Source organism: Rhinopithecus roxellana, chromosome 7, assembly GCF_007565055.1.
Source record: "Rhinopithecus roxellana isolate Shanxi Qingling chromosome 7, ASM756505v1, whole genome shotgun sequence".
Classification (NCBI taxonomy): domain Eukaryota; kingdom Metazoa; phylum Chordata; class Mammalia; order Primates; family Cercopithecidae; genus Rhinopithecus; species Rhinopithecus roxellana.
The window spans coordinates 90,354,859-90,370,132 of NC_044555.1; the positions used below are offsets into that span (position 1 = coordinate 90,354,859).

General features: G+C 44.6%; 1 protein-coding gene across 1 annotated transcript; it reads right to left on the reverse strand.

Moving 5' to 3' along the window:
- Positions 1-10,795: 10,795 nt before the first annotated feature.
- Positions 10,796-14,254, reverse strand: LOC115898626 (putative transcription factor SPT20 homolog-like 2). Its single transcript, XM_030933650.1, has 2 exons — positions 13,534-14,254; positions 10,796-13,392 (listed from the first exon to the last, which is right to left on the reverse strand). The coding sequence occupies exons 1-2, from the start codon at positions 14,252-14,254 to the stop codon at positions 10,796-10,798; spliced, it is 3,318 nt and encodes a 1,105-aa protein (XP_030789510.1).
- Between the last annotated feature and the right edge of the window lie 1,020 nt (positions 14,255-15,274).

The window sequence follows — 15,274 nt, forward strand, 5'->3', positions numbered from 1 at the left end:
CAACTGATATATTTGATTACTTTTTTCCATATTATGTTTATTCTGTATCATTTTTCCTTTGGTGTTTCTTCTTACTCCTTTTCCTTATTTTTGTTAGTTTTATGAAATTGCCATCTATTCCATTTGTTTTGCCCTGGCTAATTCGGAAGTTGCATTGTACTTTCTATTCTCTTAATTGCAACTTATTCTCATCTGGTATTTATAACCAATTGCATATTTTTCTCAAACAAATCATGTGGTTATTAAAATTTTTTTATTCTTAAAAATCCTCAAAGATCTTTTTTTTTCCCCCCGATAGATGAATGAAATATTGGCTGGGTGTGGGATTCTTGGGTTGCAGTACTTTACTCTCAGTAGTCTCTAGATGATTTTTCAACATCTTTTAGCTCCTAGGACTTCCAATATTGTATATGAGAAATCCAATACTCATCTTCTTTTTTGAGACAGGGTCTCACTCTGTCACCCAGGGTGGAGTGCAGTGGTGCAATCTCGGCTCACTGCAACTTCCATCTCCCAGATTCAAGCAATTCTCCTGCCTCAGCCTCCTAAGTAGCTGGCATTACAGGTGCACACCACCACGCCCAGCTAATTTTTGTATTTTTAGTAGAGATGACATTTCACCATGTTGGTCAGGCTGGTCTTGAACTCCTGACCTCAAGTGATCCACCTGCCTCGACCTCCCAAACTGCTGGGATTATAGGCTTGAGCCACTGCGCCCAGCCTCTTCTTATTTGTAGATAACTTACTCTGTCTGACTGGAAGCTTAATATTTATTTTATTTTATTTTTGAGACAGGGTCTTGCTCTGTTATCCAGCCTGGAATGCAGTAGCACAATCTTACCTCATTGCAACCTCCATCTCCCGGACTCAAGGGATCCTCCTACCTCAGCCTCTGGAGTAGCTGGGACCACCAGAGTGGGATACCATGCCTGGCGAATTTTTAAATATTTTTTGTAGAAACAAGGTCTTGCCATGTTGCCTTGGCTAGCCTTGAACCCCTGGGCTCAAGCTATCTTCCTGCCTCAGCCTCCCAAAGTGTTGGGATTACAGTTGTGAGTTACCGTGCCCAGCCAAGATTTCTTTTTTGTTCTTGACAGCTCAGAATTTTATCACAGTATGCATTAAGTGTATATATCAGTCAGCTATTGTCACAATAATGCTGCATAACCAACTACCACAAAAATCTCAGTGGCATTAAACAATAAGTATTTATTCTTTTTCACACACCTACAAATCTAGGCTCCAGATTGGGTCCAGGTTGGATCAGGAGCCTCCCAAAACATGCTCTTCCCATGGCAGAAAGAAGGAACACAGGGTGGTGAGGCCACCTATGCAGGTATAATTCAAGTTTTGCTTGAATCACATCTATTAACATCCCATTGGCCAAAGTGAGTCACATAGCCAAACCCAAAGTCACGAGTTAAGGAAGTACTGTTCACCCATGTTAGATAAGGGGAGGGAATAAATGTCTGTTAAGCAACAATTTCATGTACTGTAGTGTGTAGATTATCTACTATTATCCTCCTGGAACTGCTGGGAACTCAGTGTAGCTTTTCAATCTGTAAACTTGGATCTTTGTTTTGTTCAAGAAAAGTTTCCTTCATTACTGTCATCCCTCTTTATACATGAGAGATTGGTTGCAGGACCCTAACATTTACCAAAATCTGTGCATAGCCAAGTCTCACAGTCAGCCCTGCAGAACCCAAGTATATGAAAAGTCTGCTCTCTGTATATACGGGTTTCACATCTCACGGATACCATATTTTTGATCTGAGTTTGGTTGAAAAAAACTCCCCATTATAAGTGGGTCCATGAGGTTCAAATCTGTGTCGTTCAAGAGCCAATGTACTCGCATAATCATGCTTATCTGCCATCAGTTCGTTTTTCCCCTCCTTGATCTTCTATTTTTGCTTGTCTCTATCTTCCAAGTCTCTTATTTTTATAATTCCATCTTTTTGTGTTTTTTTGAGATAGTGTGTTTGAGATATTTCTTTTCCTTCCCCCAAATTACTAACTCTGGATGCAATGGCAGGATGCAAGGAGATCTACTGTATTTTAAAATTTTGAAATCATTTTCACCTAGTTACAGAAAGTTTTTGTGTGTGGGAGGATGCATGCATGTATACGGCAACGAACTCATCCTGGTTTGCCTGGGACTGTCTTGGTTTTAGCACTGAAGGCCTCACATCCCTGGATCTCCCTTAGTTCCAGGAAAACCAGGATTGTTGGTCACCCTAATGCTGTATTTGAATCTCTTTTTCTTAGTTTTATTTTTAAAAATTTGTTATTTGTCCTCTAGCAATTCTGATTCCCTGAGTGCCTGCCTTATTTGATCTTCCTCCTTTTGGCTGCTGGGAATTCTTTTTTTTTTTTTTATTTTTATTTGGAGATGGGATCTTGCTCTGTCACCCAGGCTGAAGTGTAGTGGTGTGATCACCACTCATTACAGCCTTGACCTCCCAGGCTCGAGTGATCCTCCCACCTCAGCTTCCCAAGTAACTGGGACTACAGGTGTGTGCCACCATGCCTGACTAATTTTCTTTCTTTCTTTCTTTCTTTTTTAGAGACAAGGTCCTGGTATATTTCCCAGGCTGGTCTCGAACTCCTGGGCTCCAGTGATCCTCCCACCTCAGCCTCCCAAGGTGCTGAGATTATATGCATGAGCCACCACACCTGGTCTGCTGGGACTTCTTAGATGTCTTGTTACTTTTCTTTATCCATTGTACTGATACCATTTGGGTCTCACTCATCATGCATCAGGACTTGGAGTTAATTTTAAGTCATCACCTTTATTTAGGGGAAGGAAAACTTAACAAGGCCAGGGTAACAAGAGAAGAGAAGGCCCAGCCCCCCTTCCTTCCATTATCCATTAGAGAAATGTGCCAGTGTCACGGCACCTTCTTGGATATATAGTGTGTCTCCACGTTCCAGTAGAGGGACCTGCCCCCTTACTGCTCTCCTTTTATAGAGTGAGCATGAGAAGACAACTTTATTAATGAAGGGACACATAAACTGCTTGAGTGCCAGGAAGTCTGGAGTTGGATGCTAGCTGTTTAAAAGAGTTATCTAGGAATTCCAGCTGCTGGCCTCTGTTGGGAGGTGCCACTTCTCCATGGGTTTTTGTGTGTTTCTGCATGTCTTGTGAGTAGAGGCACTGACAGTTTTTATTCTGAACTAACTTCTGAAGGAAGTTCGTGTAATGTGTCCCTATGGAGCCAAGGGCAAACTTTTTTGTTGACCAGTATAATAAAGATAAAGTATTAAGTGTGGTGGCTCATGTCTGTAATCCCAGAGCTTTGGGAGGCCAAGGCAGGAGGATCCCTTGAGGCCAGGAGTTCAAGGTTATGAGCTATGATTGAGCCACAGCACTCCAGCCTGGGCAACAGAGCAAGATCTTGTCTCTAAACAACTTAAAAAAAAAAAAGAATAAAAATGATTATGTCTTATTTGAGAACACAATTGGGCAAGTTTGCTTGCAGCCCCCTTTAAAATAGTATGTTCTTTTAAAAAACTTTTTAATTTTAATTTTTATAATTTTTATTTTTTTGAGACAGCGCCCTGTCGCCCAGGCTGGAGTACAGTGGCACTATCCTGGTTCACTGCAACCTCCACCTCTCAGGGTTAAGCAATTCCTGAACCTCAGCCTCCTGAGTAGCTGGGATTACAGGCGCGCACCACCACACTGGCTAAGTTTTGTATTTTTAGTAGAGACGGGGTTTCACCATGTTGGCCAGGCTGGTCTTGAACTCTTGGCCTCAAGTGATCTGCCCACCTTGTGCTTGTAATCCCTTCCAAAGTGCTGGGATTATGTGAGCCACCACGCCCAGCTAAAATAGTATTTCTAAGCGTGGGTTCCTTATCTGTGACACACATCCACTGCACGTGCAGCATACACCTGGGTCCTTCTCTGTGTTACTCCCATGGAACTTGGGGGGCAGAGGAACCAATGCAAACCTGAGGTTCATGCTTTCTATTGTGCTATGAGTAATAAAGTAATTTTTCTTTGACCTGATATTCTTGTGTCTTCTGCCAGCATGCATGAAACTGTGGCAGGCTAACTGATTAGCTTGCAAGCAAGGTAAATCCTCAGACCCTTCCCAGTTCTTGACAGAGCCCATTAGAAATTATGTGCCTTCTGGTCAGAGGAAGGGAGCCATTGGTCCATAGGAAGCTGGGTTCAGTAGAAGGCCCCTTCCCCACTCTGTTCCAGCCCCAGCTGATTTATGGTACAGGCAACTCAGAATGAGGTCATTTTTAGATAATTCTGCTTATTTCAGTACAGTAGATAACAGACAACAATACAGTGTTCCATAGTTCCTGATCTCTGTATATTCTAATCTATGGAAGGGTTGTCTCCTATGATGGTTAATACTGAGTATCAACTTGATTGGATTGAAGGATGCAAAGTATTGATTCTGAGTGTGTCTGTGAGGTTGTTGCCAAAGGAGATTAACATTTGAGTCAGTGGACTGGGAAAGGCAGACCCACCCTTAATCTGGGTTGGCACCATCTAATCAGCTGCCAGAACAGCCAGAATAAAAGTAGGCAGAAAATCGTGAAAAGACTAGACTGGCTTAGCCTACTGGCCTACATCTTTCTCCCATGCCGGACGCTTCCTGCCCTCAAACATTGGACTCCAAGTGCTTCAGCTTTGGGACTTGGACTGGCTTCCTTGTTCTTCAGCATGCAGATGGCCTATTGTGGGACCTTGTGATCGTGTGAGTTAACAGTCCTTAATAAACTCCCCTTAATATATATATCTATCCTATTAGTTCTGTCCCTCTGGAGAACCCTAATACATCTCCCAAGGATTTATTTTTAAGTATTTTCCTATGGAAGCAATTTTATAAACAGTAGTTATACTTAGCCCTAGTTTTTTCTAGACTAGCTCTCTAAACTTATATGCAGCTTCACTTTAGTGGTTAAGACAATGAATTCTGGAACAAGACTACCTAGATTCAAATCCTCGCCTCTCTATTAACTAGATGTGTGACCTTTGACAAGTTACACTTACCTCTCTGTTTCCTCACTTGAAAACTGAGTTAACAATACCAGCTACCAACAGAATTGTTTTGAGGATTAAATGGATAATACATGCCTTGTAAGCAACTACTTTCTAAGCTGCTATGATAACCATTTAATAATTTGGCCACTGCGTACAATTTAAGCAAACTTGATCACCACCTGTAGTCTTGTTTGTATAACATATACTGCTGGGGGCGATGCTTTATTACCTATGTCTTCTGTTTCCAGGTGGCGGAGCTTCCATTAGAGCAACAATTCTTAACCTGGGGTCTGTTGACACTTTCAGGGGACCCATGAACTTAATAAGAAAAAAACCTTACATTGTAATTTTACCCGACTTCTTCTTCTTCTTCTTCTTCTCCTTCTCCTTCTTCTTCTCCTTTTTTTTTTTTTTGAGACAGAGTTTCACTCTTGTTACCCAGGCTGGAGTGCATTGGTGCGATCTTGGCTCGCCACAACCTCCGCCTCCCAGGTTCAAGTGATTCTCCTGCCTCAGCCTCCCGAGTAGCTGGGATTACAGGCATGCGCTACCATGCACGGCTAATTTTGTATTTTTAGTAGAGACGGAGTTTCTCCATGTTGGTCAGGCTGGTCTCGAACTCCCGACCTCAGGTGATCCACCCGCCTTGGCCTCCCAAAGTGCTGGGATTACAGGCGTGAGCCACCACGCCTGGCCATTTTATCTGACTTCTAACTGAAATGCAGTATTTCCTGCAAGTATGAATATAGACAACAAACTGCAGTATTACCAGTGTCTATAAATTTGTAGCTAATAGAAATCAGAGATATTTTCTTATGAAATTTCACTTGTTGCAGATATCTCAAAATATCATTTAAGCTCATCACTACTTCAAAATTATGGTAGTAATTAGTCCCACTGTTGTCTTATTATTTAATGCATTAATAAAGGAACACATAGATTATTTATCATGAATGTATTTACAGTATATACTTTCAGGGTTGTATTTTAGTGTAACTGGCTTCCTTCGTAATACCATGTATTTTATTTTATGCCCTTAAAAATGTTATTTTGAGGCCGGCATGGTAGCTCATGCCTGCAATCCCAGAACTCTGGGAGGCCTAGGTGGGTGGATCGCTTGAGCTCTCGAGTTTGAGACCAGCCTGGGCAGCATGTCAAAACCCTGTCTCTACAAACAAAAACAAAAACAAAAAATTAGCCGGGTGTGATGGTGTGCGCCTTTAGTCTCAACTACTCCAGAGGCTGAGGTAGGAGGATGGCTTGAGCCCAGGAGGTGGAGGTGGCAGTGGGCCAAGATCACACCACTGCACTCTAGTCTGGGCAATAGAGTCAGAACTTGTCTCAAAAAAAAAAAAAAAAAAAATGTTGTTTTGAGAAAGGATCCATGGGCTTCACCAAATACTAAAGAGGCCTATTGTCTAGGGGTTAAGAAGCTCTTCATTAGAGTAAAGTGGGCTCTCCCTGCCCACTCAGTTCTCCCCAGTGGGGTGGCCAGGATCATGGGAGGGATCTGCAGCCCACAGCAGCCCTGCCTCCAGCCCTGCCTGTGAGTGAGGAAGCCAGATCTAAATTATGTCCTTGAATATATGAGCATCACTAATAAAGAGATATATTGATGTCCAGCTGTTTGTTGGATCCCGCTCTTTTGCAGCTGGTGTCAACCTACGGCAGAGGCGTCACGTATAAGCTCCCCTCAAATGCCAACATACAGCGAAATGACAGACTGCCATCTGTCATTTCGTCCACGTCATGGGGTCTCTGCAACCATATTGTGAGCCCCCTGGGACAGGCCTACGTCTTGCCCTCAGTGAGGCAGTAAAGAGGGTTGTGTGGGAAAGAATGTGGTCTCTGACCCCAGGAAGCTTGGGTCCAAATCTGGGCTCTGACACTTTGCAGCTGGGTGATTGTGAACAAATTACTTAAGCGCCCCATGCCTTGTTTCCTCTTTTATAATTGTAAGTGGTTTTTGCAAGAACTCAGTGAGTGAAACATGTAAAAGAGAATAGTGTCTAGCACGTAGAAAGAACAGAGGGGAAAAGATCCTATATTTTATGCCTATGTGTTTATCAGGATGCAATGAAAGCAGCTAAATACATTTTCCCTGCAGATGAAATACTAAAGTCCTGGAGATGAAGAATTATTTTAATTAGATTTTATGGAAAAATATATTTCATGGCTTGCAATACTACTAAGACTGTATCAAAGTAGTCCTCTATCTTACCAGTAAGAATAAAATCAGCTTTCTCTAATCAACAGGTTGTCTTGGTGACATTTCAGGGAGGCAGCATGCAACAAAAATGAACGACAATATTGGTATTAGCTGACAGGTGGGAGAAATGGAAGTGGGACCCAGAAGACAGCCTGTTTACTAAGATGTTACCGTTGCTTTTAAGAGATAAGTTTCTTAGAATTGGGTGTTTTTCCCAAAACAGAAATCTAATACAGAATGACAGCTATTTAAACTTGTCACTTATAAATAAGTACAAATTCTCTGTGCAGATACAAATATCTGTACTTCCTGGGTTGGTCAATACTTTTCTCTTGCAATCTTATTTCTATCATCACCATGGTCTGTGTCCTGGTCTCTGACTTGGGGTAGGGCAATAAGCCACTAAAATATTGAGCCTGCCTCTATTAGGTTAGTGCAAAAGTAACTGTGCTTCTTGACATTAAAAGTAATGGCAAAAACTGGCCAGGTGCAGTGGCTCGCACCTGTAATCCCATCACTTTGGGAGGCTGAGGCAGGTGGATCACCTGAGATCAGGAGTTTGAGACCAGCCTGGCCAACATGGTGAAACCCCATCACTACTAAAAATACAAAAAAATCAGTCAGGTGTGGTGGCATATGCCTGTAATCCCAGCTACTAGGGAGACTGAGGCAGGAGAATTGCTTGAATCCAGGAGGTGGAGGTTGCAGTGAGTCGAGATCGTGCCACTACACTCCAGCCTGGGCAACAAGAGTGAAAACTCCATCTAAAAAACCAAAAAACAAAACAAAACAACACAAAAAACAAGTAATGGCAAAAACCACAATTACTTTTGCACCAAGCTATTTCTCATTCTTTCTATTGTGTACTCATCTATTGACATTTCATTATTCTGTAAATCTAGCTTAAATTGCTGAAGGACACAATGAGATGAGGGTTGAATAAAATCTTGGTCCTAAAGAGGCATTTTTACTTTTCTTTGGTCTGTCTTCTCCCCCATCTCCAACATTACTGTGGAAAATCCTCCTTCTATAGGTGTTTAAATACATACATACTCTGGGGTTTCATTTCAAGGGTTATATTCTTTCCTCTTCATCATTGTGGCAGTTGCATCCAATTATCAACCATGTTGAGGATCATTATAAGGAAATAAAGACTACCAAATGATAATCAGAAACAAAACTCAAATTTATTTGCCTGCCTGGGAAGGGAAGGTCACATCACTGAAGCACAAATTTGGCTGCTATCTCCATGTACTACTTGAAAGAAGCAGAGGGCAAAGGAGAAAGCTACACCAAATTTGGTGATATACAGAGTTCAGGTCACTGCTTAGCTCTGAAGGCCATGCATAAACTCTTCTCTACAACTGGTCATTGCACTGGTTCGCTTCTTAAAAGTGCAGGCACCATTCCCAGTTATGTTCAGGCTGCTCTGATGGACTTGGTGTCACTTGGGAAATTCGATGTGTTTGCTTGAAGTTGGTCAAATCTTTAACAGCATCAGTAGCGCATTAGTAAAAGGGTTCACCAAGTAAGATTCACTGGATACCTGTCTCTTTACTGATGTCTTTTGGAACCGCCAGATCAAATTTCCTTCTATTTCGTTAAGGCAAAAAACTGAGAAATATACATGTGTACCTAGAAAAACAAGTATTACACAGGGTGCCCTTCAAGGTTGTAAAAGAGCAAAATATGAGGTGCTAGAACAGATGCTTGTACATGAAAGTTGACAGCAGCTCTATGCACAGCGCCCAAAAGGTAGAAACAACCCAAGTGTCCATCATCAGATGAATTAATAAACAAAAATGTGCTGTACACAAACAATGGAATGTTATTGAACCACAGAAAGGAATGAAGTAGCAATACATTTTACAACATGGAAGAACTTCAAAAAACATTATGCCGAGTGAAAGAGGCCAGACACAAAGGACCACATACTGTATGACTACATTTACAGGAAATATTTAGGTAAATCCATAGAAACAGAAAGCAAATTGGTGGTTGCCAGAGGCTGGGGGTGTGAAGATGACAAGCTAGTGCTTAATGGATACACAGACTTCTTGGTGGGTGATGAAAATGTTTTGGAAACAGAAAGGGTAGTTGTACAACATCATGAATGTACTAAATGCCACTTTACAACTGTACTTTACAATGGTTGGTTGTTCTGTGATTACCCCTTAGTTGTTAAAAAAGGGAAAAATAAAGGTAAAACAAAAGCACACAAAAGTTCATGTTTCTTTGAGTCTCACTGCAATGAGGGAAAAAATGAGGGAGCAGAAACGGCTGAACAACTGATGATGACGCATCAACAAAGAGAAAAAGACAAAGAAAAAGACGGGGGTTCTACTTAAGAAACAAGGCTACAAATATTTGAAAAGCAAACCAATAAAATGGATTTTCAAATGTTTCACTATTAACTTCTTGCAAACAAACTACAAAAAATGTAAATGATCTTATAAAGAGAGAGCACACAAAACATCCAAGAAGAGCCTTTTCAAAGCCAGTGAGAGAGCCTCACTCTGTGGTGCACTAGGTGCAGACAGGGCCTTTGAAAGGGCAGGGGACTGTCACACAAGCAAATCTGCCACTAATTCCATTCCATAGCTTTGGAAGTCTCCCATGTACTCAACTGCAGTGTAACAAGCATGACTGTACTGTACTTTCTTTTCATTTTATTTTTCAAAATGAATGTGTAATAATTCCATTCCATATATTGTGCATAAACCTATTAATCTAAATACAATTACACTCTTTCAGAATTCTTCTGAAAGAGGTTTCTCAGAGTTCATAGGTCACTTTCATATATATTATGTACAGGGAAACATTTTTAAAAAGCAATGACCTTCATGGGACATGAGACAGCAGGGATAGATCGTGAGGACATTATGCCAAGTGAGATAAGCCACTCACCAAGGGACAAATGCCATATGATTCCACTCCCATGAAGTGGCCAGGGAATTTTTTCTCATAAAGAAAGCAGAACAGTGGCTGCCAGGGACTGGGCAAGGGAGAACGGGGAGCTGGTATTCAATGGGCATGAGTTTCAGTGTTGTAAGATGGTCTGGAAACCTGCGGCACAACTGTGGGGGTGGACTTAATATTATTGAACCGTGCGCTTAAAACAGTTAAGGTGGTCCATTTTAGATGATATGTTTTTACCACCATTTAAAAAAATGTAAATTGCGCTCTTCTTGTTAAAATATTAACTTAAAATTAAAATCTTGTTAAAATATTAACTTAACATTGTTGGTATTGCCATCTTATGGCTTTAGAGAAATTATACACTTCACAAGTTTAAACTCAACTTGGTTAGGATTTGGATACTTTAAAATACTATATTAAAACTAATTATATCAACAGCAACGACAACAAAAGGAGTAACTTAAGCAAAACAATGCTCCTTTAGGAGATCACTTCCGTTTCTAAAAAAAAATCAGTGGATTGTGCTTCTGTGTAAAGTGTGTATTTTAAAATGTAAAATACCAAAACATGAGGAAAAAAAACACAAAACTCAAGTAAAAACTGGGAATTCATTTGGGTCAGTGCTCGTGTGCTTTTAAAAGAGAGACAAACTACCACAAGCCTCAGGGCGCTGGAGGGGTTGGCTTGCCTCCCTTCGTCTGAACTACGGACTGGCTCGCTGCTTGCCCACCTGGATGTGGCTGCACTATCTGAACAATGCTTGTTACCAAAAACACTGGCTGCTGTAGGACTCTCAACTGCTGCGTCTGGAGCTGGATTGGCTGTCGCTGTGGCTGTGGTTGTGGCTGCAGCGGCTGTGGCTGCCTCAAGACAGAGGGGAGCTGGATACCCTGCTGAGGAACCTGGGCAGAGCCAAGTAGACCCAACACAGCTGCCTGGGGCTGGGGCTGTAGACCACTACCTGCTCCAGTGGGGTTCACGTTAAGAAGTTGCTGAGCAGGGAAGGCCTGCCCTTGAGTGCTCAAACCCAGTGCGGAACCCTGTGGCCCTGGCTGAGGACGGTGAGCAGCTGTGGGCTGCTGGAGCTGCTGCAGGGAAACCAGCTGATGGAACTGCTGCTGCGGGCCGGTCAGAACCATGGATCCCTGTGGAACCTGGAGGAGTGTCAGGGGCCTGAGACCTTCAGGAGTATTTAGGAAAAACTGAAGGGGTGCTTGAGAAGATGCCTGTGCTGCACTGGGCCTTGCATCTAGTAGTGGACCTCCTGAGGACTGAAGGCCACTGCCACTGATTCCCGCAGGAGCCAGGCCACCCAAGCCAGAGGCCTGCACAAGGTTGAAACTGCTACCCAAAGCCTGGGCTCTGCGGACTGGGCCCTCCACGTTGATGGCCTTCAGGGCAGTGGAGCCTGTCCTGACCTGAATGGCTGGGGCTATTTTTACGAATCTGGTTGGGGGCCGGGCAGCAGGACGGGGCCTGCTAGCTTGAATGAGACGCACAGAGGGCTTCTGAGAATGACTTGGTGCTGCTGCCGCTGCAGAAGCAGCAGCGGCAGCAGCAGGAGGAGGAGGAGGAGGAGGAGGAGGAGGAGGAGGAGGAGGAGGAGGAAGAGGAGGAGGAGGAGGAGGAGGAGGAGGAAGAGGAGGAGGAGGAGGAGGAGGAGGAGGAGCAGGAGGAGCAGGAGTAGCAGCAGCAGCAGCAGCTGCTGCAGCCACAGGAAATGGACGCTTAAGAGAGCTGCCTGCCTGTTGTGGGGGAAAACTGTTACTTGAGAAAATCTTTCCTGAGCTTGAGGGAAGTTGGGTGCAGAGAGGTGGATATTTCTCTCCCTTCCCCAGTACTGAAGACTGGACCCACACAGGCTTAGGCTGTTCTGGTGTTTTCCATGAAGAGAGCTGACTGACACCGGCTGGGCCACTGGAGCTGTGTGACATCTTGCCTGGACCTTTGACTCTGCTCTGCACCGATTCCTGGGCCTGACTCACTGCCCTCCCAGCATCAGTCTCTGACCCAGGCCTGAGACCAGCTGAATGGTCATCTGGGAAGGGCTGCCAGGGAGACTTCTGGCTCTTCTGCCTGGCTTTTTTATGGGGCTGTATTTCATCACAGAAAAACGGATCATTAAATGACTGCATGATGTTTGGCTCGGTGTCCCAGGCCTGAGAGCCAGCTTCCCATGCAAATCCGAAAAGGTCTTCTACCTCCTGGGCTGGCCAGACTGGGAGCTTTGGCTCAGCAGCTGTGACGGGCTGACACCCTTTAGCAAGTTTCTCCACATCCACTTCCGAAGGCATGGCCAAATCACAGGATCTCTGTTTCCACATGTCTACACAACTTCCTGCTTTAGCAATGTCCAGCTCACAAGGCTGACCTGCTTTTCTTTCTTCTTTTTGGCCAGAAGTCGACACTGTCAGCTCAGGAGGAGGTGGACAGTCAGACTGCTCCTGCTGTGACCTTACAGAGGGCCACGAATACCTCTGGAGGCACTGTTTCATCAGGTCGGTATTCATCCTTTGCTTGTTATACAGCAGCCTGTTTGCAGAACAGGCGACTGCTACAGAAGGATCGAGACACAGTGGTTCAGCTGTCTCTAAGATCAGTTGACTCTCAAGTGGAAATTTGTCTTCCTGGCTCCATTTCTGGACATCTCTTGTCATTGTATTCACCTCGTCGGCTAAAGTCGGCATAGCTGAATGTAGGAGAATATGCCTGCTTTGATAACCAGGAGGTTGCATATTACTGGACTGTCTGTAGTCATGGACTTCTACTATGACACACCCACTATGAAAAATGTTAACCGAAGCTTTATCAAGGACATCGGCCAAAGCAGGGGGTAATTCTTCTGCATCCAAGTAGTTGAGCAATGTCCTTTCATCATAAGGCAGCGGAATGGTCTCTGCAAAGGACCCATCTTTTCTCTGGAGCATCACAGAATACCCCTGATTGCCTGGATATAGATTGACCAGTAAACATGGCAAGGACTCTTTCCTAACAAGCTTTTCTAACAAGTTTACATTGCTTCTCAATTCCTGAGGATCCTCAGGCTCTTTTCCACATTCTTCTACATAAATGTCATAAAGTTTTTCCTGCAGAGTTTTTCCCGCCCTAGGTGAGTATCTCCTCCTAGGAGGTCTCTGTTGGGCAATTTCAGTGATACTCTCTGTGTCATTCAGAGCCTGTTCTAAATCTCGATCCATTGTAACAGAAAACAGGGCCCCTAACAGGAGAGAAAACGCATGTACTTTGGTGAAGTGGGGTGGATGTCACGGCTGTCATATTAATGTACAGAACCGCAAGACGCTGCAAGTCCACACTGAGTTCAACATGGGCATCTGCCCAGAAACCCGCCCCCAGGGAAGCGCTACCCAATCTGTTTGAGGGTTTCTGAAAACATCGGTACCTGAGGGGTGGTCGACCTGGCACTGGCTTCGCGTCTCTGCGGGCTGGAACGGAAGAGGGAGGGCCGGGGTCAGCTCCTGGGCACGTCTGGGCACCTGCCCAGAAACCTGCCCCCAGGGAAGCACTACCCAATCAATCTGTTTGAGGGTTTCTGAAAACATCGGTACCTGAGGGTTCGTAGTCGTGACCGGGGGCTTCGCGTCTCTGTGGGCTGGAACGGAAGTGAGCGGGAGGGCCAGGGTCAGCTCCTGGGCGCGTCTGGGCACCTGCCCAGAAACCCGCCCCCAGGGAAGCGCTACCCAATCTGTTTGAGGGTTTCTGAAAACATCGGTACCTGAGGGTTCGTCGTCGTGACCGGGGGCTTCGCGTCTCTGCGGGCTTGAACGGAAGTGAGCGGGAGGGCCGGGGTCAGCTCCTGGGCGCGTCTGGGCACCTGCCCAGAAACCCACCCCCCGGGAAGCGCTACCCAATCTGTTTGAGGGTTTCTGAAAACATCGGTACCTGAGGGGTCGGTGTTGTTGCTTGGGCTTCCCGTCTCTGAGTGCTGCACCGGAAGTGAACGTCAGGGCCGGGGTCAACTTCTGGGCCCCGTCTATGCGCATGCGCACTTGCAGCACACCGCAGATTCCAGACGCCGCCTGCTTCTCTGGCCTCAAGGGTGCGAGGCTCACTCGCTGCACTTCCGGGTCTGCTGCCAGCAGTTGCACTTGACCACTTGCCATTTCGCCTTGAAAGCGTACATGCAAAAGCACAAGCCACCAACGACGGTATAGACACATCTTTCGTACCGTGCGTAGACATCAGTTTCCGCAGGAATGACACTGTCGGGAAATCATGGGAAGTTGTCACTGGTCTTGGGGGAAACTTCAACAATTGTTGGCACTTTTGGAATCTCTTGCCATCAATGGCAGCGCTGCTGCTGGTATCCGTCAGCCACTGGGCTGCGGAATGAGCCCGCAGTAGCAGTGCTTCCATGCCCGGAGACGCCACAGGTTGTGGCAAGCATCAGGATTCTTCATGTCGTCGTCCAGTGAGCTCCCGCCTGGGAGTGTTCATGTAGATGCACCAGTACATGACATTCATTTACATAATTACTCACCTTTTATTTCTCCATGTGTTGAGTTAGGGCACTTACAGATTAAAAAATTACGTGGTGGGTCATTACATTGTCTATGGATTGCAGTTCAGGATGGTAGAGAGACATGAAACCATTCATTTCTACAAGGCGATTTGCACCTGATAAGGATGAGAACAATTGTTCCAGGTGATGGCAATAAATTTTCAATGATTAGACTAAACTGTAGACCTTAGCTGAGATCCTAATGATGGATTTGCAGTGTTATCGTTCAATCTTAGGTAACCTATGGGACATTGTTTTCCATTAACTTTTTGCCTTGAAATCTCCCAGTTTGTTTGTTTGTGTTTGTTTCATTGGACAAGATCAATAATGCTTTTCTGGGGAGAACTACTCCATAGCCTGTTTTTCTGATCCATGAGTGTGATCTAAATTCTGCCCCTCCTCCAGCTGATATCCCAGGGTGCATCTCACTTATTAGAGAGGTACATCTGCCCGCCCTGCCATGGGATAGACTCGATCTTCAGCTGGTGAATTGCCCGTGTCTTCACTTGGGTTTCCCCAAAAGCATTCCTGGAGGAGAGGATTTGAGTGGGAGTAGTTTCTTTGGGCACTAATCCTTAGAAGCATTGGTAACAGAAAGGGGAGCTGAGTCAGGGATGGGGAA

Coding starts and splice junctions, on each gene's coding strand:
- LOC115898626 (XM_030933650.1), bottom strand. CDS start 14,254: ATGGCAAGTGGTCAAGTGCAACTGCTGGCAGCAGACCCGGAAGTGCAG. Junction 13,393..13,533: donor CCAGGTCGACCACCCCTCAG/GTACCGATGTTT, acceptor AGCCGTGACATC/CACCCCACTTCACCAAAGTA.